The sequence below is a fragment of the Lynx canadensis genome, chromosome B4 (genome assembly GCF_007474595.2).
Source record: "Lynx canadensis isolate LIC74 chromosome B4, mLynCan4.pri.v2, whole genome shotgun sequence".
Classification (NCBI taxonomy): domain Eukaryota; kingdom Metazoa; phylum Chordata; class Mammalia; order Carnivora; family Felidae; genus Lynx; species Lynx canadensis.
Window position 1 is genome coordinate 98,564,660 of NC_044309.1, and position 26,169 is coordinate 98,590,828.

The 26,169-nt window shown below is 34.1% G+C and overlaps 1 protein-coding gene across 1 annotated transcript in view; it reads left to right on the forward strand.

Moving 5' to 3' along the window:
- Positions 1-23,514, forward strand: part of GLIPR1L1 (GLIPR1 like 1) — a 35,883-nt gene extending 12,369 nt beyond the window's left edge. Inside the window, exons 2-6 of the mRNA XM_030321931.1 lie at positions 5,750-5,995; positions 9,417-9,517; positions 18,461-18,549; positions 23,278-23,304; positions 23,393-23,514. Of these exons, the coding sequence (XP_030177791.1) occupies positions 5,750-5,995; positions 9,417-9,517; positions 18,461-18,549; positions 23,278-23,304; positions 23,393-23,484 (555 nt within the window). The 3' untranslated portion in view covers positions 23,485-23,514. The remainder of the gene's footprint in view (positions 1-5,749; positions 5,996-9,416; positions 9,518-18,460; positions 18,550-23,277; positions 23,305-23,392) is intronic.
- The last annotated feature ends 2,655 nt before the right edge of the window (positions 23,515-26,169 follow it).

Here is a 26,169-nt window from a genome sequence, read left to right on the forward strand (position 1 = left end):
CTACCTACTTGGAATGCCTTTTTGGAATTATGGAGATAGGAATGGAACATACAATGAGCAAAAAAACTTAAGAAATCATCTTACCAACAAGATGGAGTATATCCATGTGCACTATCCTTCCCATTAAATATGGATAAAAACCTCATATTATATATGACATATATATGACATATTTTTTAATGTTTTTAAATCTTTATTTTTGAGAGAGAGAGAGAGAGAGAGAGAGAGAGAAAAACGGTGAGTGGGGGAGGGGCAGAGGAAGAGGGAGACACAGAATCCGAAGCAGGCTCCAGGCTCTGAGGTCTCAGCACAGAGTCCAATGTGGGGCTCAAACCCACAAACTACAAGATTATGACCTGAGCTGAAGTTGGATGCTTAACCGACTGAGCCACCCAGGTGCCCCTAGAAGACTCTTAAAGTTGGAGAGATAAAAAAGCAAAGTAGCCAGAGACTCCAGACTCAAGAAATGACACAAAGTGAGCTCCATGTATTTCCTCTTTGACTCCTGTATATATTGGACTAGATATGACAGAAGCCTAAATCCCAGAAATGCCAATGGATACAGAAAATAAAAGCCTCAAGAAAAGTCTGCTCTCTCTTGACAAAGAAAAAGGGCAACCTAGTCAGGAAGAAATGTTTCTTTTTTCTTTTCTTTTCTTTGATAACCATCCGACTTTGGACAAATAACACGGGGATGGGGAGGGGAAGCAACAATCCTCCTATCTTTTTTAGCAAAGGCTAAGTGGAGAGCCTAGACTATCATCCTTGACCGATGCTAGTAAGGGACCCCTCCCACCTCCTCTCTACCAGTGTTGTGTCAGAGGAGGTTTCTTGCCCTCATGAGGCAATAATATGGTGTCCCTTCCCTCCCAGCCAGGATGGTATCTGAAGAGGCCAATTATGGAACCTGGACTTTCACTACCACACAGAAGTAATGAAGTGTCCCTCATAACCACCTCCCCATGGTGCTAGTGGAGGCTGAGTAGGGAGCTTAGATTTTCATCCTACCTGGTAATAAAAAGGCAACCCTTACTCTCCCAGTGGGATGATGATGTCAGCAAAAGCAAAAGGGGAACCTGGATATCCATCTCCTTCCAGTAATAACAAGGTATCCCTCCTACAGGGTTAGTAAGAGTGGGGAGTCTGGACTTTCACCCACCAATCAAGTGATAAAGAGGTGGTGTCCCTTTTCCCCCACTGGAGCAGTTTTAGTGAAGACCTGCGAAAACAGGATGATTTGATAAAACCTAGAGTCTCATAACATAAAATTCAAAAAGTTAAGCACACAATGAAAAATCGCTCATCATACCAAGAACCAGAAAAATCTCAATATGAATAAGAAAAGACAACAGACCCCAATACCCAGATGACAGAGACATAAGAATTATCTCACAAGAATTTTAAAGGGCTCATCATAAAAATGCTTCAAAGAGGAATTATAAAAATGCTTAAAACAAATGAAAAAATAGAAAGTATCAGCAAAGAAATGGAAATTATAAAGAATATTTAAATGGACATTTTACAACTGAAAAATATAATAACCAAAATAAAAAATTCACTGGATGGGTACCTGCTGGCTCAGTCAGTAGAGCATGAGACTCTTGAGCTTGGGGTCATGAGTTTGAGCCCCATGTTGGGTGTAGAGATTACTTAAAAAAAAACTTACTGGATGGGCTCAACAGTTGAATGAAAATGACAAAAGAAAAAAAATCAGTAAACTTGAAGATAGAACAATAGAAATTACAAAATCTGACCAACAGAGAGAAAATGGACCAAAGGGAAAAAGTGAACAGATAGGGATCTATAATGCAAGAACAAAATATCTATGTGTGTCATTGGAGTCTCAAAAGGAATAGAGAAAGATAGGGAGGGGGAGAAAAAAACATCTTAAAAAATAATGGCTGAGAACTTCCAAAATTTGGGTACAAACATGGACATAAATCTGAGTGAGGCCCAAATGTGATGAACTCAAAGAAGTTCATGCCAAGATACATCATAATCAAATTTTAGAAAATTTAAGACAAGGAAAAATGTTTAAAGCAGTGGGAAAAAAGCAATGCATTACCTAATGGAAAACAACAATTTCAAGGTCATCAAACTTCTAATCCAAATCCATGGAGGCCCAAAGGAAGTGGCACAACATTTTCAATTTCAATTTCAATTTCAAAGAATAGTCAACCAAGAATCCTACCCAGAGGGAGAATATACTTCAGGAATGAAGGTGAAATTAAAATACTCTCAGATTCAGGAGAACTAAGATAATTTGTTATAAGCAGACCCACTCTAAAAGAATAGCTAAGGAAATTCTTCAAACACTAAGATAATGATGAAACAAGACTCTTGGACCATCAGGAGTGAAGAAAGAAAAGTAAAAGTATGGGTAAATATAAGAAACTATTTTTCCTTAATGTTTTCTAAATTACGTTAGACAGTTGAAGCAAAAATTATAATATTGTTTGATATGGTTCTTAAGGCATTTAGAAAAAATATTTAAGACAGTTATAGTATTGGTGGACTGAGTGGTGAAGGAACCTAAATGGAAGTAATATTTCTATACTTCACTCAAACTGGTAAAATGCTGACACCAGTAGTTTGTGACGAGTTACATAAGTTATGTAATATCTAAAGCAACCTCTAAAAATTACATATATATATATATATATATATATATATATACACACACACACACATACTAAAAAGAAGTATGTGTAAATCAAAGTGGAATTCTAAAAAATGTTCAAATAGTTCACAAGAAGGCAGGAAAAGTGAAACAAGTGAATGAAAAGCAATGGGACCAAATAAAAAATAAACAATAAAATAGTAAACTTATGCTTTAACTTATCAATAAGTACATTAAATGTAAAATAGTCCAAATACATCAACTAAAAAACAGATTATCAGAATGGGTTTTTAAAAATGTGAGCCAACAATATGCTATAACCAAGAAAGTCACTTCAAATATAATGATTTGGATAGGTGGAAAGCAAAAGGTTAGAGAAAGACATGTCATATAAATAATAATCAAAAGAAAGCATGAGTGGCTTTATAGGGGCGCCTGGGTGGCTTAGTTGGTTAAGAGTCCGACTTAGGTTCAGGTCATGATCTCAAGGTCCCTGAGTTCCAGCCCTGCCTTGGGCTCTGTGCTGACAGCTCAGAGCCTGGAGCCTGCTTCAGATTCTGTGTCTCTTTTTCTCTCTGCCCCTCCCCTCTCTCTGTGCACGCACATGCTCTCTCTCTTTCTCTCTCTCAGAAATAAAAAAACATTAAAAAATTTTCTTAAAAAAAGAAAGTAGGAGTAGCTTTATTAATATCAGATAAAGTAGATTTCAGAGCAAAGAAAATTACCAGAGAACAACATTACATAATGATACAACAATCAATCCATTAAAGAAATTTTAATTAAAGTTTTATATGCCCTAAAAAACAGACCTTTAGACTATAGGAAGGAAAACTGATACAACTTGAAAAATAGAAAAGTTCCCAATGATATTTGGAAATCTCAACACTCTTCTCTCAACAGGCAGACAGAAAATCAACAAGAATGTAGAAGAACCTAATACCATTAACCAACTAGGATCTAACTGACATTTACAGAAGAACACTCCACTTAACAACTAAATAATATACATTCTTAGGAAGTGCCTTGGAACATTAACCACAATTGGCCATATTCTGAGCCATAAAATGAAAATAACAAATTCAGGACAATTGAAATTATATAGAGTATGTATGTAGATTTATGATGCCTTGATATCTGGTACAGTAAGTCCTCTAGCTTTGTTCTACTTTTTAAAGACTGTCTTAGCTGGGAATGCAAGCTGGTGCAGCCACTCTGGAAAACAGTATGGAGGTTCCTCAAAAAAACTAAAAATAGAACTACCCTGCGACCCAGCAATTGCACTACTAGGCATTTATCCACAAGATACACGTGTGCTGTTTCAAAGGGACACATGCACTCCCATGTTTATAGCAGCACTATCAACAATAGTCAAAGTATGGAAAGAGCCCAAATGTCCATAGATGGATGGATGGATAAAGAAGATGTGGTATATCTATACAACGGTGTATTACTCAGCAATCAGAAAGAATGAAATCTTGCCATTTGCAATTACGTGGATAGAACTGGAGGGTATTATGCTAAGTGAAATTAGTCAGTCAGAGAAAGACAAAAATCAGATGACTTCACTCATATGAGGACTTTAAGAGACAAAACAGATGAACATAAGGGAAGGGAAACAAAAATAATATAAAAACAGGGAGGGGGACAAAACAGAAGAGACTCGTAAATATGGAGAACAAACTGAGGGTTACTGGAGGGGTTGGGGGAGGAGGGATGGGCTAAATGGGTAAGGGACACTAAGGAATCTACTCCTGAAATCATTGTTGCACTATATGCTAACTAATTTGGATGTAAATTTTAAAAAATAAAAAATTAAATTAAAAAAATACTGTCTTTATTCAAAGACTTACTTTGAATTTTGAAATCAATTTCCACCAAAAAAGAAAAAGTTATGTGGATTTTCATTAGAAATGATTTAAATTTCAATATCCAATCGTCTCTAATATTAACTGTCCCAGTTCATAAACATTTTATATCTATTCATTTAGTTAAGTCTTTACAAGTTTATCTTAGTGATATTTTGTAGTTTTTCAGCGTACAGATTTTTTATGTCATTTATTGCATATATTTTTATATATTTGTTATCTTTGAAGCTATTTGTTTCTAAAGTATATATGGAAATACAATTTTGTGTATTTTCCTAGTATTTGGAATTGATAATTTCACTTTTTTCATACAGTATTGTTGGTGCATTCACTTGAATTTTCTATGTAACCCAGTCTTGTTATGTATGAATAATAATAGATTCCAATAATTATACATTTCATATCTTTTTATTATGTATTTATAGCTCACATATTTTATTATACCACCTAACCCCCTTATTATTTTGTTTTATTATTTTTTTAAAATTTAATGTTTATTTATCTTGAGAGAGAGAGAGAGCAGGGGAGGGGCAGAGAGAAAGAGAAAGAGAATCCCAAGCAGGCTCCACACCGTCAGTTCAGAGCCTGATGAAGGGCTTGATGTCACGAACTTCGAAATCATGACCTGAACTGAAATCAATAGCTGATTATTCAATCAATTGAGCCACCCAGGTGTCCTGTCCCTCGTATTATTTTAAATAAAAATAATGAGACATCTTGTTACATTCCCAATTTGGGGGGAAAGCTTTCAATATCTTACCATTATATCTTGATGCCCATGGAAGAGTTTTTTGTTTGTTTTTGGTTTTGGTAGATATTCTTAAATCAAATTAAAAACATTTTATTCCTAGCATTCTAAGAGGCATTTTCTCTTTTTAACTATGAATGGGTATTCATCTTTCACTTATGATATATTTTCATGACCTGAATTACTAAACCAAGAACTCTTGGCTTATTTAAATCACATTCAACTATATTTGTTGAGTGCCTCTACTGTACCAGGCCATCTGCGAGGTATTGGAAATACAAAGATAAACTGTCATAGAATGGGTACTAAATGTTTCTGAAGCAGAACTAAAAATAATGACTAACTGTGCTCGCTTCGGCAGCACATATACTAAAAATAATGACTAACTACAAACAATACAAAAAAAATCTATTTTTTATTAAAATAAATTTTTAAAAAGTTGAATTGATTACAATCATTAGAATAACTTTAATCCAAGCAAACATGCACAATTGAATTTAAATTCTTATCTTTCAGACTTGGGATGATGGTTTAGCGCAGGTTGCTAAAGCGTGGGCAAACAAGTGCAAGTTCAAACACAACTCCTGTTTATCAAAATCCTATGGATGTCATCCGACTTTTCAATATGTTGGAGAAAATATCTGGCTAGGTGGATTCAGCATATTTTCACCAAGATTGGCTGTTATTGCTTGGTTTAATGAAACTGCATTTTATGATTATAATGCCCTATCATGTTCCAAAGTTTGTGGCCATTACACACAGGTAAATATTTGATATTTTATTGATTAGTTCTTCTTTATGCACATTTCGATCAAAAGACAACTTTTTGAGCATTTTCTTTTAAGTGTCTTTTGAGTATCTAAAAAATACACCTTTATTTGAAAGCTATTTATACTGGGAATAGAATTCTATGTGCTGATTTTTTTGTGTATTTGTTTGTTTTGTTTTTCTGAGTTTAAAAATCTTAAAAAGTGAGACTGTCATCTCACTTGCATTGTTTCCAACTAGAAATCTACTATAATCTTTTATTCCTTTGTACTTAATGTGTCTTTTTGCTCTGACTGCCTTTAAACCGTTTCCCATTATTACAGGTCTCCAGCAGTTTCATAATAATGCACTGCAGTTTTCTTCATGCTTTTTGTGCTGCCGTTTACTAAGCTTCTGGGAACTGTAGGTCTATGGTTTAAATCAAATTTTGAAAAATGTTTGCCATTATTTCTTCAAATATTTACCATTCTCACTTGTTCCTCCCTTCAGAGTTGTTACCCATGTAGGAGACCACTTGAAGTTTTTCCATAGTTGACTGATGTTTTCTTCTCTCTTGATTATTTCCCCTCTATGATTAATTTCAGAGAGTCCTATTGCTATACCTGAAGTTCATTATTTTTTCCTCTTTTAATATCATCAATGACTGTATCTAGTATGTTTAATCTTTCATCTAGCTTTTTAATCACATGGGATACAGTTATAGTCACTATTTTAACGTTTTCCCTCCTAATTTACCATCCATGTTAGTTCTGTGTTAGTTTAAATGGATTGATTTTTCCTCTTCGTTATGGGTCAAATTTTCCTGCTTCTTACCCCACTGGAGAAATTTTATTATATTTTCAACTTTGTAAATTTTGCCTTTTTGGATGCTGCATTTATTTATATAACTATAAATATTCTTGAACTGTCTTCTGGGATAGTTACATCATCTGAAAATTGGTTCCTGTAAGGCAAGACTCTTATGCAGATTCTACCCAATGCCCCAGAAATTGATATTTTCCAGTGTGGCTAGTAGAAATAGGCTCCCTTCCTAGCCCTGTTTAAGTCTTAGCATTCTTTCCTCTAGTTTTTATAGGTAGTTCTTTTCCAGACCTAGGGTAGTTTCTTCACATGCATGCTGATTAATGCTCTGCTGAATTGATGGTGAGGACTCCTTGTAGATCGCTATAGTTGTGTCACTGTACGATTTTTACCACCCCGGTGCTATGTTCCTGCCTCCTTGGTCTCCCCACATTTTCAGCTCTGCCTCTCAGCTGTGTGAATCCATTAAGCTTCTCCTGGTTTCCCACACCTCAACCCCCACCTCCCCAGCCATGACCTGGAAACTCACAGCAATAATCTGGAACAATTGTACAGCCTGAATCTTTTCCTCTCAAACCACAGCGGGCATTGATGTTAGTTGCCTGATGTTAGTACCTTGAAAACATTATTTCCTGTTATTTTTCCAAGTATTCTGGTTGTTTCAGTGGGAATTTTTGGTGAGAAGTAGAGGTCACTTTTAAGCTAAGCCAATCCTGAAAATGGCACTGAGCTCCTATGAAGCCTCATTTGAGTGACAGAAAGGGCTGTCTTCTCCAAACTTACTCATCTGTATAAGATGTATACAATGACTCAAAGCAAGTCATTTTTATCGAGAAGCACTGAACAAAGAGGTTAGCAGCTTCCATGCTCCCCCTCTATTCACCCTTTGCCCAATAACAGGACACTGTAAGTCTGGACACTCTTCTCAGGATAGATGTTGTCTGCAAAGAATATAGTTTGGCTACTGCTGGGAAAATTGAAAGAATAGAATCCAAATGTCAGGTGTACTGATAACAAGCAGAATGCAATATCCTTAATATGGCATCAAGACCAAGTTACAACCTTTATATAATCCTTTGACTCTCTCTCTTTTGTTTCCAGAAAAAAGGAACCTTTTCCCAAATAACCCTCCTCCCCTAGCATTGCTGCATCAGAATTGGAAGTTCACTCCTCACTGGCTAATTTACACATATGCTTAGGTAATTAGGAATGGGTGCATTCTTCCTATGTGTTCAACAACTATATCTTGCTTATGTTCTAAACAAAATAAGCCAAAAATTTCTTGCATTTACCATTGCAGATATTCATACTGAAGTTACAACCAGTGTTTGCATTGTCACATCTAGTCCCTTTAATGAAAGCAATACATTTTAAACCTACACATAGTCAATATTTACTTTTACCATTCCCAAAGCCAAAACAGAATCACAACTTAGATACATTAAACAAACAGAATTTTATGGAGTTGTCATTTATTCGTGAACCAAATTTTTAGACATGGTTTCCTAAAATATATACATGCTTGCAGTTGTATAGCTTATTAACTTTTTGAAACATTCAAAAGGAAAAGGATCTCTTTTGGATCTAACTTAATTTCATTTTATTAAATAGGAAACTAGAATTTATCTGTCAGAATTTATCTGTCAGTCTCTAAAGCCACAGACATGGTTAGAAGCAAAACTCATTTCTTAATTCTCAGTTCACTGTCCTTTTTATTACACTTTGCTTTTTCTCAGGCAACCAAAGAGGCTTTAAAATATATTTTGCAAAACTGTTGATTCTGGCTACACCTACGCCATGGGAAATAGTGACTAACACATCAGTTTATAAAATATGTTAATAAATTTTGTTAACCGAATTATAAAATAAATGAATTCAGAAAATTCATTTATGTTGTCAAAATCTATTTTAACTTTCCTTGAAGGATTTTAATTCATTCCCTTAATTCATTCAGGAAATAGAGAAAAATTCCCTTCTATCATTGTCACAAAGAAATAGTAATCTGCTTCACTTTTTTTCTCTCTCTCCCCATGTCTGGTTTTCCATAGGAGTCTTCTTCTTTTTGAATAACTTTGCTATTCTTTGCAACTAGACAAAAATAAAGATTCACCACATCTGTGTCAGGCATCTTTCTTCAGTGAACTCATTATGTCCTTAATCTCTATCCCTGTCTGTCTCTTGTGACTTAACAAAGGTAAGAATATGGTTAAGACCACAAAATTTGAAATGTGATCATAAATGAAGTAGAATATTTCTGATAAAAAGAAAGAAAATTTCATTATTGCTTTCCCTTATATTATGATTTTAATATCATTTGTATGATATGCCCATGGAGAAAATTTAAATATATTTCATAAGTCATCTAAAAAATATAACTGTTTATGTTATATTCTCCTTTTGATTTATGAGAATTAACACTGAGGAAAAACTAGTTAGCCCTCAGGAGAGCAGACTTAACAAAATAGTTGTTTAATAGTAAAAATTAAGGAAAAAAACACAATAAATAGCATGCATTCATTTTTGATAGCATGATAAAGATTAGACCTGTTCTCATAATGCATTGTTTCCATAAAGTTGTTTTACATATTTTATTTTAAAATTCCTTTCCTTATAGGTAGTTTGGGCCAATTCATATAAAGTCGGTTGTGCAATTACAATGTGTCCTACACTTGGAAACCATGAAACTGCCATATATGTATGCAACTATGGACCTGCGTAAGTTATTTTGCTATTCAAAATATTTTAAATTAAAATACATGTTAAGAATTGTTTCCAAAATAGAACCTTATACTAAAGAGACAAGTATATTTTTGATAAGTGAAGTCTCGTGCTCGCTTCGGCAGCACATATACTAAAATTGATTAAGTGAAGTCTCTCTCTATAACACTACTCAAAAGAAATACATTAAAATGGAAGGTGGTGAGAGAATATTACCTTATGTAAAAACATTATACCTGTCATGAAATAATTAAACTTGAGAGTGAACATTATGGAAACTTTAAAGTTTAAAAAAAAAAGATAACAAAATACATTGTCACAGTAATATCTAAATATTTGGAACACAAAATAGGGTGGCAGAGGCTTATCTAGTGTAACATACTTGGGATGGGTAAATGATTGAGAATGACAGTGAAAAGCATATTTTTCTAGGAAAAGAATATCATAATTTTTAATTGCCTTGCTGATAACTTTATATCTAAATGGAAATAGAACATTAGCCTAAGGGGAATCCCAAACAATGACATTCTGGAACTCTTATCCCAATACATAGAAACATGAAAGAAGATAAAAATCAGTTAGTAGTTCAACTCTTTTAACAAACAAAATTTTAAAAACAAATGTACAAAAAATGAAAATGCAGGCAAAGAATAAATATATATAATTTGCAAAAACAATCTGATATGTGCAAAAATTGCTATGGAGAGGTACAAAATGTGTACATCTCTTTCTGTATTTTCTATGGTTCTCTCTCAGTTAAAAATAAAAACAAGAATGACAAATACACACCCTTAAAACTTGGGGCAGAGTACAATTTTTATAAATACCAGAGAAATTGCAGAACCACTGAATGCTTATTTATTACCATTCAAAATAGAATACACAGAGAAAAAAGAATCCAAAAAAGATAAAAAGAGCATCAGTTATCTGTGAGATAAGTTTAGGGAGAAATGGTTTCCTGAAAGACACAGGGACAGAAAAATATTTGAAGAAATATGGCCCCAAACTGTCCAAGCTTAAGGAAAATTATAAACTCACTGACCCAAGAAGGCTAACAAATCCCAAATCTGCAGAAAGAAAACTACACCAACTCACCTTAAAATAAAAAATTTCAAAACCACTAATAAGAGAAAATTTTAAAAGCAACCAGACAACTAAGACATGTTACATACAGAGGAAAAGATAACGATGATAGATTTTTCAGTGGAAATAATGTCAGAGACAGAACAGCAATATCTTTAAATACTGGAAGAAAAAAAAACTGTCCACTGAAAATTTTGTATCTTTTGAAAATCTTTCAAAATTAACAAACCATTGGAAATGGTAACCACATGGGTAATATATAGGATGTTTTTCTTATTATTTAACTCTCTTTCAAAGATAATTATTTAATTAAAGATAACAGCAGTATATTGTGAGAGTTACAACTACACAAAATTAAAATATGTGAGAACTGTAGCACAAAGGTTAAAAGAGAAAAATGGAAGTATATTAAGGTTCTTCTACTGTACATTAAGTGCAATAATTTAACTTGACTGTGTTAAGTAGAAGATACATATTATAAACCCTAAAGTAACTACTTAAATAATAAAACAAACAGCTATAGCAAAGACACCAGCAAAGCATGTAAAAATAGATTTCAAAATATTCAATTAATACAAAGAAAGGCAGAAAAAGAGGAAAAGGGAACAACAAACAGATGAGACAAACAGAATAAATAAAATGATAGCCTCAACTTAACTTGAATCAATAATCACATCAAATGTAAATGGTATACCCAAAGTAAAAGGAGGAGATTGCAAGATTGGATAAGAACTCAAGAACCAATTATATTCTGCCTGCAGGAGCACATTTTATTTCTTTTAAGATTTTACTTTTAAGTAATCTTTACACCCAATGTGGGGTTCTAACTCAGAACCCTGAGATCTAGAGTTACATGCTCCACTGACTGACACAGCCAGGCACCCCTATGAAAGCACACTTGAAATATAAAGACAGAAATAACAAGAAATCAACCACAAGAAAAAGTCTGTAAAGAACATAAACATACAGAGGTTAAATAATACCCTACTAAACAACAAATGAGTCAAATAAGAAATCAAAGGGGAAATACAAAAAATACATGGAGACAAATGAAAATGAAAACACAACAGTCCAAAACCTTTGGGATGCAGCAAAAGCTGCTCTAAGAGAGACATTTATAATAATACAAACCTACTGCAAGAAGCAAGAAAAATCTCAAATAAATAACCTAACCTTTACTTAAAGGAGCTCAAAAAGAAAAGAAACAGGGGCACATGGGTAGCTCAGTTGGTTAAGCATCTGATTCATAATTCCTGCTCAGGTCATGATCCCAGGGTTGTGTGATTAAGCCCCGCATCAGGCTCTGTGCTGAGCTTGGAGCCTGCTTGGGACTCTCTCCCTCTCTCTCTCTGCCCCTCCCCTACTCACACTCTCTATTTCTCTCTCAAAATAAATAAATAAACATTTAAAAAAGAAAAAGAAAAAAACCCCAAAACATCAGAAGGAAAGATATAATAAAGATTAGAGCAGAAATACACAAAATAGAAACTAAAAAAAAAGGAAAGAAAGAAAAAAAGAATGAAAGAAAGAAAGACACACAATAGAACAAATCTATGAAACTAGAATCTGGTTCTTTGAAAAGATAACCAAAATTGATAAACCTTTAGTTGAACTCATTGAAAAAAAAAAAAAAGAGAGGGAGGCAGTACTCAAATAAAATCATAAATGAAAGAGAATAAATAACAAATGATACCATAGAAATATAAAAAATTCTAAGAGATATTATGAAAAATTATATACCAACAAATTGGACAACCGAGAAGAAATGAATAAATTCCTAGAAACATATAACATACAAAAACTGAATCAGGAAGAAAGAGAAAATTTGATCAGATTGATTATCAGCAATGAAATTGAATCAGTAATCAAAAAGCTCCCCCAAAAAACAAAAGTTCAGAACCAGATGACTTCACAGGTGAATTCTACAAAACATTTAAAGAAGTAATTCTTTGTCTTCTCAAACTATTCCAAAAAATAGAAAAAGGAAAATTTTAAAATTCATTCAATGAGGCTATTACCTTGATAGAAAAACCAGATAAAGACATCACAAAAAAAGAGTACTGTAGGACAATATCTCTGATGAACACAGATGCAAAAATTCTCAACAAAATATTAGCAAACCAAACCCAACAATACATTTAAAAATCATTCATGATCAAGTGAGATTTATTCCTGGGATGCAAAGGTGGTTCAATATTCACAAATCAATTAACATGATATATCACATCAATAAGAGAAAGGATGAAAAACATATGATCATTTCAATAGATGCAGAAAAAACATTTGACAAAGTACAACATCCATTTATGATAAAAAACCCTCAACAAAGTAGGTTTAGAGGGAACAGATGCCAACATAACAAAGGCCATATATGAAAAACCCACAGCTAATATCATACTCAATGGTAAAAAACGGAGAGTTTTCCCCCTAAGATCAGAAACAAGACAAGAATGTCCACTCTCACCACTGTTATTCAACATAGACACAGCAACCAGGAAGAAAAAGAAATAAAAGGCATCCAAATTGGTAAGGAAGAAGTAAAACTTTCATTATTTGCATATGTCATGATATTATATATAGAAAACCCTAAACTCCACCAAAAAAACTACTAGAACTGATAAATGAATTCAGTAAGGTTGCAGGATACAAAATCAATGTAGAGAAATTCATTGCATTTCTATACACTAATAATAAAGTAGCAGAGAGATTAAGAAAACAATCCAATTTACAGTTTCACCAAAAATAATGAAATATCTAGGAATAAATTTAACCAAGGAGGTGAAAGACTATAAAACATTGATGAAAGAAATCGAAGACAACAGAAATAAATGGAAAGATATTCCATGCTCATGAATTGGAAGAACAAGTATTGTTAAAAATGTCTATACTACCCAAAGCATCTATAGGTTTAATGCAATCCCTATCAAAATACCAATAGCATTTTTCACAAAAGTAGAACAAATAATGCTAAAGTTTGTACAGAACCACAGAAGATATCAAATAGTCAAAGCAATCTTGAAAAAGAATAAAAATGGAAGTATCACAATCCTAGATTTCAAGATCTACTACAAACCTATAATAATCAAAACAGCATGGTACTGACACAAAAACAGACACAAAGATCAATAGAAGAGACTAGGGAGCCCCAAAAGAAACCCATGATTATATGGTCGATTAATCTTTGACAAAGAAGACAAGAATATGCAATGGAAAAAAGACAGTCCCTTCAACAAATGGTGCTGAGAAAGCTGGACAGCTACATGCAAAAAATATATATATATACACTGGACAACTTTCTTGCACCATATACAAAAATAAACTTAAAATGGATTAAGGACCTAAATGTGAGACATGAAACCATTAAAATCCTATAAGAGAACACAGGCAGTAATTTTTCTGACATTGGTCATAGCAACATTTTTCTAGATATGTCTCCCAAGGCAAGGGAAACAAAAGTTAAAATAAACTATTGGAACTATATCAAAATAAAAAGCTTCAGCTCAGTTAAGGAAATAATCAACAAAACTAAAAGACAACTTACTGAATGGGAGAAAGATATTTGGAAATGACATATCTGATAAAGGATTAGTATCCAAAATGTATACAGAACTTATACAAGTCAACACACACACAAAAACAAATAATCCGATTAAAAGTGGGTCAAACAGGGGCACCTGAGTGGCTCAGTAAATTAAGCATCCAACTTCAGGTCAGGTCATAATCTCATAGTTTGTGAGTTCTAGAGTTCTAGCCCCATATCAGGCTCTCTGCTGTCAGCACAGAGCCCACTTCAGATCCGCTGTCCCCCTACCCTCTGCCCCTCCCCTGCTTGTGTGTGCATTTGCACGCACTCTCTTATCAAAAATAAATAAACATTAACAAAAATAAAAATGGGTCAAAGACATGAATAGACATTTCTCCAAAGAAGACATATACATGTCCAACAGACATATGAAAAGATGCTCAACATCACTTATCAGGGAAATGCAAATCAAAACCACAATGAGGTATCACCTCACACCTGTCAGAATGGCTAATATAACAAACTAATGAAACAACAAGTATTGGTGAGGATGTGAAGAAAAAGGAACCCTCATGCACTGTTGGTGAGAATGCAAACTGCTATAACTACTGTGGAAAACAGAATTACCATATGATCCAGTAATTGCACTACTGGGTATTTACCCAAAGAACATGTAAACAGTAATTCAAAAATATATATGTACCCTTATGTTTATTGCAGCATTATTTACAATAGCGAAATTATGGAAGCAACCCAGCTGTCCATCAATTGATGAATGGATAAAGAAGTCATATATATATAATGGAATATTACTCAGCCATAAAAAAGAATAAAATGTTGCCACTTGCAAGAACATGGATGGATTAAGACAGTATAATGCTAAGTGAAATAAGTCATCCAGAGAAAGAAAAATATCATATGATTTCACATATATGGAATCTAAGAAACAAAACAAAGAAAAAAAGGGACAAACCAAAAAAACAGATTCTTAACAACAGAGAACGTACTAATGGTTACCAGAGGGGAAGTAGGTGGAGGAATGGGAATAGGAAGGAATTAAAAGAGTACACTTTTCATGATGAACACTGAGTAATGTATAGAATTGTTGAATCATTATATTATACATCTGAAATTAATATAACCCTGCATGTTGACTATACCTGGAATTTAAATAAATAAATAAATACATACATACATACATACATACATAAATACAATTAAAATAAATCAAAAAACAAACAAAAATAGATTAAAAGTACAAGAATGGAAAAAGGTTTACTATGCTAACATTAGTTAAAAGAAAGCAGCAGCATCTATACTAATAACAGATAATGTGGATTATAGAGCAAAGAATAATACCAGAAATAAAGAAGGTCGTTTCAAAATGACAGTGGGGTTAATCAAGAAGCAACCTGAATGAAACGGAAAAGTTCCTCCAGGAACACAAACTGCAAAGGATAAATGAAATCAAGAAAAACCACAGAGCAGTATCTCTTATGAACATAGGTACAAAATTATAAACAAAATTTAGCATTTGAATCCAACAATATAGTAAAAGCATAATACACCTTGTCCAAATAGAATTTATTCCAGGAATATAGGGGTGATGTAGCATTCTAAATACATCCATCACTGTAATTCACCATAGAAATCAACCTAAAAATAAAGATCACATGATCATCTCAACAGATTGAGAAAAAGCCAAACATTCATTCCTGATAAAAGCTCTCAGCAAGCTGGAAACAGAAGGGAACTTCCTAAACCTAATAAAGGGCATCTGTGAAAAACCTATATATAGTATTATACCAATAGTAAAACACTTTTCCACAAAGTACCAAAGAGTAAATATGTTAGGCTTTGCATGCCATATACATTCTGTTACCTTCATCTTTGTTTTTATTTTGTTTTAAAAAGTCCATTAAGAATTAAAAAAAAACAAAACAATTCTTTGCTTGCAGACTACACAAAAGCAGGCCAGATTTGGCCTATGTGTCATACTTTGCTGACTTCTGGTCTATAGATCTATATAAAAAAATCTAATGGAATCTATGAAAATTCTTCTAAAACTATATTAAGTAAATTTAGCAATTTTTCAGGATATAAGATCAATATACAAAAACTCAATTACATGTCCATATACTAGCAGTGAACAATCATAAATTGAATTAAAATAACTACCATTTATAACTGCATCAAAAATATAAATTATCTAGGGATAAACCTGGCAGAAGATACAAAAGACCTATACACTGAAAACTACACAATATTCATGACAGGGGTATCTGGGTGGCTCAGTTGGTTAAGTGTCCCACTTGATTTCAGCTCAGGTCAAGATTTCACCATTCGTGGGATTGGCCCCCCCCACTGGGCTTTGCACTGAGAGCACAGAGCCTGCTTATAATTCTCTCTTCCCACTCCCCTGGTTGTGCAATGTGCATGTGCTCTCTCTCAAAATTAATAAATAAACATTTAAAAAAATATATTCATGACAGAAATTAACAAAGAAACAATGGGAGAGATTATACCTTATTAATGGATTAAAAGACTCAATATTGTCAAGATGTGATTTTCACTGAATTGACCTATAAATTCAGTACAATCCCAATAAAAATTCCAGATTTTTATTGTAGAAATTGACAGATTGATCATAAAATTTTTATGGAAATGAAAAGGACTTAGAATAGCCAAATCAATGCTGAAAAAAATTGTAGAGTTAACATTATGTTTTCCAGAATTATTAAAGCTAGAATAATCACAACATTGTGATATTAATGTAAAATTAAATAGATCAGTGGAACAGAATGTAGAGTTCAGAAATAAACCCCATACATGGTTGTTCACATATGTTCAACTAATTTTCCAAAAATGCACAAAGACAATGCAATGTAAAAAAGATTTTTAAACAAATGGTTCTGGAACAGTTTATCATCCATATATAACAAACAAAAATAAACTTAGATCTATAAAACACACAACCTATAATAATGAACTCAAAACGGATCATAGACTTAAACGTTCCAACCCAAAACTGTTGGAAGAAAACACAGATGAAGCCTTTGTGACCTTAAGATAGCCCCCAATTTTTTTTAGCTATCACATCAAAACCATGATCCATAAAAGAACAAATTGATAAGTTGGGCTTAATTAACATTTAAAATTAATGTTTTTCAAAGACACTGGTAAGAAAATGAAAAAACATGCCTCAGGGAGAAAATGTTTGTAAAGCATCTATAATAAAGGTCTTATATTGAGAATATGCAATGAACTCTCACAATTCAGTATTAGGAAAACTTAAAATTTAAATTTTTTTTAAATGGACAAAAGATTAACAGGGAAGAAATGCAGATGGCAAATAAGCACAAGAAAAAATTCTCAACATCATTAATCATTAGGGAAACACACATTAAAACTACAATGAATACCACTACACAATTAGAATGGCTAAGGACTGGCCAATCCAAATCCAGACAAGGAAGTAAAGCAATTAGAATTCTCAAGACTGCTGGTAAAAATATACAGTGTTACAACTACTTTGTAAAACCTGTGTGGTAGTTACATAAAAAGTTAAATATGCACCTAGCACATGATCTATTCATTTCACTTCTAGGTATTTATCCAAGGAAACGTAGGTCCACATAAAGACTTGTAGAAGAATGTTCAAAGTGTGCACAGTAACTTTATTTGTAATAGTCAAAATCTGTAATAACCCAAATGTCCATCAACAGATGAATAAATAAATTGCAGCATATTCTTTAATGGAATACTACTACTCATGTTATTAATGTTTTTCTTTGTGTACTCTAGGTACGTAATACTTTTCAAAGTCTTCCACAGATACAGAGATGGGTGTGGGGTGGAGAAGAGGTTTCTTAAATGTAACAATTTACCTTACTGAAAAGCAGGCATAATAGTTGCACATCTTTTTGGTACCTCATCAAACTGAACTACGTGAGAACCAGTGTATTGTATATAAAGCATGTTTCCACTTGCAATTTAAATTGTATTTATTCCATTTATAAAATCAAGAGATAATCACAGTGTTTACTACAAAAACTTTGTGGCTATCCCATGCATAATTATATTGGATTCACACCTAATTTGTATTCTATAGAATATTCAAGAATATAACTGTTGTGTGGATTAGGGACATCTGTAAAGAACAGTTCTAATGGTTTCATTTTACAAAATAAAGGAGCATAAACTTGGGACAAAAATTGTTATTTTTCCTTTTAAACATTCATGAGTGAGTGACCAAAACAACGTGCATAAATTCATGCACAAATTGAGAGAAATTAATAGCCCTTTGGCTAACCAATGATTCTCTTTTTTTACAGAGGAAATTTTCCAAATAGGCCCCCTTACACTAAAGGAGTATCCTGTTCTTTGTGTGCAAAAGAAGAAACCTGCGAAAACAAGCTCTGCCGTAAGCAAAAAGGAAAAAAAATTTCATTTTATTCTGAGAACAAAGTTTCCATGAATTAATTGTATTTTAAAATTTGGATCCTCAAGTGTATATAGAATTATTGATAAGATTTGATTGCTGCTATATGATGATATAAATCATTCGTCATAAATTATGTTTAAATTTTTTTAATGTTTATTTTTGAGAGAGTGAGAGAGAGAGAGAGACAGAGCATGAGTGGGGGAGGGTCAGAGAGAGAGGGAGACACAGAATCCAAAGCAGGCTCCAGGCTCTGAGCTGTCAGCACAGAGCCCGATGCGGGACTTGAAACCACTAGCTGTGAGATCATGACCTGAGCTGAAGTCAGAAGCTCAACCTAGTGAGCCGCCCAGGTGTCCCATGAACTAATTATCATATTTAAAATTCAGATGATCCCTCCTTTCTTCACTGATTATTTTTCCTTTCAAGCTAAAGGACAGAAAGGAGTAAGATATAAGTATGATCCAGTTTGCTACTATACTCAAAATAACTATTCGTTGAGGTATATTTGTATTTGCTTCTAATCACCTCCTTTTATTAGTTATTGTTAAAATAGTGGCTCATTCAGAAGTAATGCATTAACCAATGCCCAAATGAATTGCGATTTAAAGCTACTATGTTTCTCTTCCATTATCAGCCTTTTGGTTCTCACAACAGAGATTTTTTTAAGGATAAGTGCCTATACTCTGGATTGAAAAAGAATTTTGAGTGAAACAGGGGAAGAGAGATGACCTGAAAATTTGAGGAGGAGGGGGATTAGGAAGGAGAGGAGTAGGAAGAGAAGATTTGGTGCCACAAAAGAAGACACAAAAAGAATGCATATTAAATGATTCATTTCTATAAAGTTCAAAAATCAGCCAAACTAACCTACCTTTGGCATTTGGAGTCAGGATATGGTTACCTTTAGAGAGGAAAGAGGAGTTAGCTGAGTAGAAGAGGATGCAAGAATGACTTTCTACACCTATGCTACGGTGATCTACATCTGTTCACTTTGTAGTAATATATCAATCTTTCCATTTATGAGGTACGCATGCTTCCATATTCATATTATACATCAGTTAAACAATGAGTCGGAAGTATGGCCCCTCCAATTTTAAATTTCATTCAAAGCAGTTTAAAACATAAATTGATTATATATCTCCTATTTGAAAATTAATATTTTTTAATTAAAAGGGCATAAAAATAACAATGATACAGTCTTCTTTTTCAAATTTCATTTAAATTCAAGTTAGCTAACATATTGTGTAATAATGGTTTCAGGAGTAGTATTTAGTGATTCATCCGTTACATATTTAATACCCAGTGTTCTGCCCAACAAGTGCCCTCCTCAATGCCCATCACCCATTTATCCCACCTCCCACTCAACACCCGGCCAGCAAGCCTGTTTGTTCTCTGTATTTAATAGTCTCTCATGATTTGCCTCCCTCTCTGTTTTTATTTTATTTTCCCTTCCCTTCCCCTATGTGCCTGTTTTGTTTCTTAAGTTCCACATATGAGTGAAATCATATATTTACCTTTCTCTGACTTTTTTCACTTAGCATAATACATTCCAGTTCCATCCATGTTGTTGCAAATGCCAAGATTTCATTCTTTTTGATCCCCGAGTAATATTCCATTATATATGTGTATATAAATATATATATGTATATATATGTGTGTATATATATGTATATACGTATACATACGTATACATATACATATATATGTGTGTGTGTGTGTGTGTGTGTATATATATATATATATATATATACACACACATATACCACATCTTCTTTATCCATTCATCAGTAGATGGACATTTGGACTCTTTCCATAATTTGGCACTTTCTCTTTTTTTTTTTTTTTTACTTCTCCTTCCTGTCCAGTATCTAGGCCACTGTTATTTCTCGCCTGAACTAGTAGTTTCCCACTTCTCTTCTTCTCCAAATTGTGTTACAGAAAATCGAGATCAAATCACTTTTCTTAAAATTCCTCAATTTCTTCTTACTCCAATTAGAGAAAAATATGACTGTCTTCCAAGGTCAACAAGCCCAGGCATGATCGTTCTGGCTCTTCCTTTTCTCCCCTACCATTTTTTTGTTATCCTCCCTTTGACACACTAAGCTCCATAAATACCACCTGCAAATACTCCATCCTCTTTCTGAAATCTCCAGCATCTGGATCACCTGTGGTTCTGCTTCTAGTTCCAAGCTTGTTTTGTTTTCTCTTGGTTTTGGTAATATGCTCTGTTTGTTGGTGTGGTGAATTGTCTTTAAAGATGGCCAATAATGATTCCTCCCCTCCTTATACATATGCCACTCCTCCCCAAAAAGTGGAGACTATTTCTCCTCCCCTTGAATAAGGCCTTCATGTTGTGCCAGTTCTGGGCCTACCCTTTAGAGGAGACTTGGCAACTTAGGTTTTTGTTCTGATGGAAGCTCCCAGCATTTCCAGAAATGTACGCCTTGGTGTACGCCTATTAAGTTTCTTTTAAACATCTAACAACACGTGTAAAACAAAAATGTAGAGTTCTCCTTTTCCTCTGCTGAACAGAAAGAGTCGGGGTTGTTCACCTTAATCCAAACACAACTTAGTCAACGCTGGCTTAGAATTCATGTAAGGGTTTGGCCCTGTTCTAAGGGTGTAGACTTCTAGGGCTTTCCACTGTTTGACCCTGTTCTTTTTTTAAAAATTTTTTTTAATGTTTATTTATTTTTGAGACAGAGAGAGACAGAGCATGAACGGGGGAGGGTCAGAGAGAGAGGGAGACACAGAATCGGAAACAGGCTCCAGGCTCTGAGCAGGCAGCACAGAGCCCGACGCGGGGCTCGAACTCACAGACCGCGAGATCGTGACCTGGCTGAAGTCGGACGCTTAACCGACTGCACCACCCAGGCGCCCCTGTTTGACCCTGTTCTAAGGGTGTAGACTTCTAGGACTTTCCACTGAGACACTGGTGTGTTCAATGTTGCCTTTTCCCAATGGGTTCTGAATTCCAATACTTATTGCTTTAGCACTCTGAAATTACTGAAAAATCTGCTTTGCTTTCCAGAAAATTTCACCCTAGGATTTTAGCCTCCTGCCCCTCATAGCTTCCAAATTAAACAAATAGTTTGAATACAAAATGGCCATCTCTTTGGCTCATTTCCTCTCCTCCACCTTTACCTTTCACCTGGATCTTGAACTACTCAATTCTCCAATTTTCTCTCTCTAGTCTTACAAGACTAACAAAAGTTCTGCTGGTTCTATTTCCCAAACATCAACCTCTGTCTGGGCAAAGCCCAGATTTTTAGCCCTATACCTGTGCCCCAAATGAACAAATGGCTCCAGAGAAAAAAACAGCTTTCATAACACCAGCCCATCTCTCCGTGGATCTACATCTCTAAAATCTTGACCCTCCAGTCTTTGTTGCTTTAGGAAATCTCTGAGGCTCTTAAACACTTTTTTGTTGTACTTTATCTGGATTTTCTAGTTGTGCTTAATAAGGACTTTTGTCTGTCATACATTTCTACATCCCAAGATTCCAGCAGTTATTAACAATGGGTCTCCAAGAGAGCACCACACAGCTTCAAAGTCTACGTTAATATTTGCTGCCTGGTAGGAGGTGTTTTCCCAACTTGTTTCTTTTCTAAATTATTCAGAAATTACTTGGCTCTTCTTGGACCTCTGCTCTTGCAAATTAATGTTAGGATAAGCTTATCAATTCCACAGAAGACCTTGAAATTTTGGTTGGAATTACATTGAATCTATAGATAAATTGGGAAAGAATTAACATCTTTGCTCTGGTTTCCACTTGTTTAAAGCCTATGATTTTTGATTTGTGCCTTTTCTCTTTTATGTTGATCAGTGTTTATATAAACTCAATTTTTAGTTTTGCTGACTTCCTTTTTGAGAGACAGGAGGAGATATAGCATAAGGGCTAAATGTATAGGTCTTAGAGTCAGATGGCTTAACTCAGAAGGTGAGTGATTTGTCCCCAAGTTAAAGAAGTTCTCAATAAACTTTGGCTACTATTATAGTTAAGGCCTCATTATTTTCTATCATTTGACCTAGTTTGTGTTTTTCATAGCACTAATCACTCTCTGCAATGATAAATTTTATTCATTTTTATTTATTTATTTTAAAATTGATGATAGATTTTTCTCCCCTTACTTTTCTGTAAGGAAACTTTATTTTTTCCTGATAACTATTTATACCCAAAGCCTATAATTATGTTCGATACATAATAGACACTGAAAAAGTGAATGAATGAATAAAAAATAAACAAATGAATTCCTAAAAAATGCAGGATCTTGTTAAAGACAGGGAAAAGAAAAAATGATGAGGGAAAGACATAGAGCAAATTTTGGAACAAGAGCCACACCAGAAAGGAATGAAATATTTAATGGAGGGCTCTGGGTACTAAAAAGTCAACATGAAAGAATTACATTCTTTTTCAGGGAATAAAGGCCATGGCAGAGTGCCACAAGTAAAGTTAACTCCTTTATATAGTTGAGTTTAGGCTTTTTTGCCTTCAACATGAGAGCTGCTCTAGAAATATCTGTTGACATGACTGCTGGCAGGGATACCATATAGATTTTTAACCACTGTGGGATTGGGGGAGGAAGCTTTCATTTTCTTAAGTTAAATTAAGTTTAAAGCTAAACCAAGTTTCCTAAGTTTATTATCTTACTTAAAAGGCCAGAAAAGCAAGTGAATGTCTTTAATTCTCTAATATTTTTTCTATCTTAGGTAATAAAGAACTTGATAAGCCTGAAAGTACGTATCAAACTATTTCAATATTGATTCAATTACTTCCTCCCCCTGAAACTAAATGGAGCTTTTAACTGTTGTGTTTTATTGACAGAATATCCAAATTGGAGTCCACAAGGGAAGGCACCTCAGCAGATATCATGTAATTCATTGTGCCTAGTTTCTGTTCTTCTGAGACTATTTTAATCATCATTTACATACAAGAAAAATTCTCAGACATGACAATAAACGAATAGTTTATGGCTAAATGTAACTCTCATCAGTTTAATTCTTAAAATTTCTATACTTTTGTTTGTTATCTGAGTTTAATGTCTGATTTTAACAACAGCGTATTGTAGTATAGAAGGGTTACAATAAAAAAAGTTTTTTTTAAAAAATTATGCTGAGTGAAATAAGTCACTCAGAGAAGGGCAGATATATGCTTCACTTATATGTGGATCTTGAGAAACTTAACAGAAGACTATGGGAAGCGAAGGGGAAAAAAAATAGATACAGAGAGTGAGGGAGGCAAACCACAAGCGACTATTAAATACAAAGAACAAACTAAGGGTGGATGGGGGGTGGGGAAGAGGGAAAATGGGTGATGGGCATTGAGGAGGGCACTTGTTGGGATGAGCACTGGGTGTTGTATGTAAGCCAATTTGACAATAAATTATATTCAGAAAACAAAAAATAAAAATAAAAAATAAAAATTACAATTTTACATTGGACCAAAAAAGTTCCATTCTCTAATTTTCTAGATTGTCATTTTAGTTACAGTAGACTTAAAGAACATTTCAGATATTAGATATTTTCCTCATACACCAGTAGTTTTCTTTAAGAATACCATCAACATTATTCAGAAACAAAATGTTATTAAGGAAAGTATCAGATAGTGTATAATGTCATATTATGGGCATAATCAATAGTTAGGGAAATGGATGAGAACAGATTAAACTAAAAGGGAAATCGAGGGGTGCCTGGGTGGCGCAGTCGGTTAAGCGTCCGACTTCAGCCAGGTCACGATCTCACGGTCCGTGAGTTCGAGCCCCGCGTCAGGCTCTGGGCTGATGGCTCGGAGCCTGGAGCCTGTTTCCAATTCTGTGTCTCCCTCTCTCTCTGCCCCTCCCCCGTTCATGCTCTGTCTCTCTCTGTCCCAAAAATAAATAAAAAACGTTGAAAAAAAAATTTTTTAAAGGGAAATCGATTAAATTTTAAGCCCTTAGAGATTTTATTTTAAAATGTGTCCTGTATAAAATAATATACCTTTTTAAATCTATACAACTGTAGTATACAGTTAACAACACTTCTACAAACCAAAGAATTAGTCAATTGCAGCATTTCTTTTGTCTGAAGACAAAAAAAAATTATTCAATTAATTCGGTTTTAAAAATCAGTTATGTTGAATTGTTCACTCCTGTGGACTAAACTATCTAGATCTTTTTCTTCTCAGCTAAAGCAACCGCTGACTTTCCTCAGCTATAGGTATTAAAAACCATTTTGAAATATATTTTTAACATGACTAATAGTTGTTTATATTGCCAAATACCTAAGAATCTCCATATAGCTGGATGATTGTTGCTATTCTTTAAAAAAAAAAAAAAACAAAGTGATCTTATATTTCAAATCTGTTTGTATTAGTCAGGGTTCTCCAGAAAAACAGAACCAACAGGGAAGACAGAGACAGGGACAGAGACCAAGAGAGAGGGGAGGTTTTAAGAAATTGGCTTACACAATTGGGGTAGCTAGCAATTCTGAAATCTATAGGACAAGCTGGCAGGGCAAGTAAGAGTTGCTGTTGCAGTCTTGAGCCTGAAGTCTGTGAAATTAGACAGATTTCTATGTTGTAATCTAAAAGCAGAATTCATTCTTCTGGAAATCTCAGTCTTTGCTCTAAAGGCCTTCAACTGATTGGAAACAGCCCACTCGCATTATGGAGGGTAATCTGCTTTACTTAAAGCCAACTGAGGGGCGCCTGGGTGGCGCAGTCGGTTGGGCGTCCGACTTCAGCCAGGTCATGATCTCGCGGTCCGTGAGTTCGAGCCCCGCGTCGGGCTCTGGGCTGATGGCTCAGAGCCTGGAGCCTGTTTCCGACTCTGTGTCTCCCTCTCTCTCTGCCCCTCCCCCGTTCATGCTCTGTCTCTCTCTGTCCCAAAAATAAATACAAACGTTGAAAAAAAAAAAAAATTTAAAGCCAACTGATTGTAAAGTTAATCACATCTAAAAAATACCTTTATAAAAATAGCTAGACTAGTGTTTCACCAAACACTTGCCACCATAGTCTAACCACACTGGCACATAAAATTAACCATCACACTGCTATTTGACATCATGCGTTTGAAAATAAATTATTAAATAAAAAAATGAATTATCATTATCTTTTTAGTAAACTATTAAATGAATCATCATCTTTTTAGTAAACTATTGCTGTTTGTTTAACTATTGCATTGTTAAGATTCAAATCCATAATTAATTAACTTGCAGTTTGAAATACACTAAAGGTAAACTGACACATACACATATACTTAACTATCTGTTGTATTATTATGTTGCCTTCATGGATTTTTTAAATGTTTATTTATTTTGAGAAAGAGAGAAAGAGTAAGCAGGGGAAGAGCAGAGAGAGAGGAAGAGAGAGAATCCCAAGCAGGCTCTGTGCTGACAGCACAGATCCCATGAACCATGAGATCATGGCCTAAGCCATTATCAAGAGTCAGGTGCTTAACCAACTGAGCCACCCAGGCGCCCCCCTCATGGATTTTTTTAATCAAACTTTCTCATAAATAATTAAAACTATCCTCTGATTTTTAATATAATCACCTCCTTACTTCTGCAGATACCTTATTCATCCAAAATCTTGTCTCCTTAAATCAGATTAACTTAAATTCTACA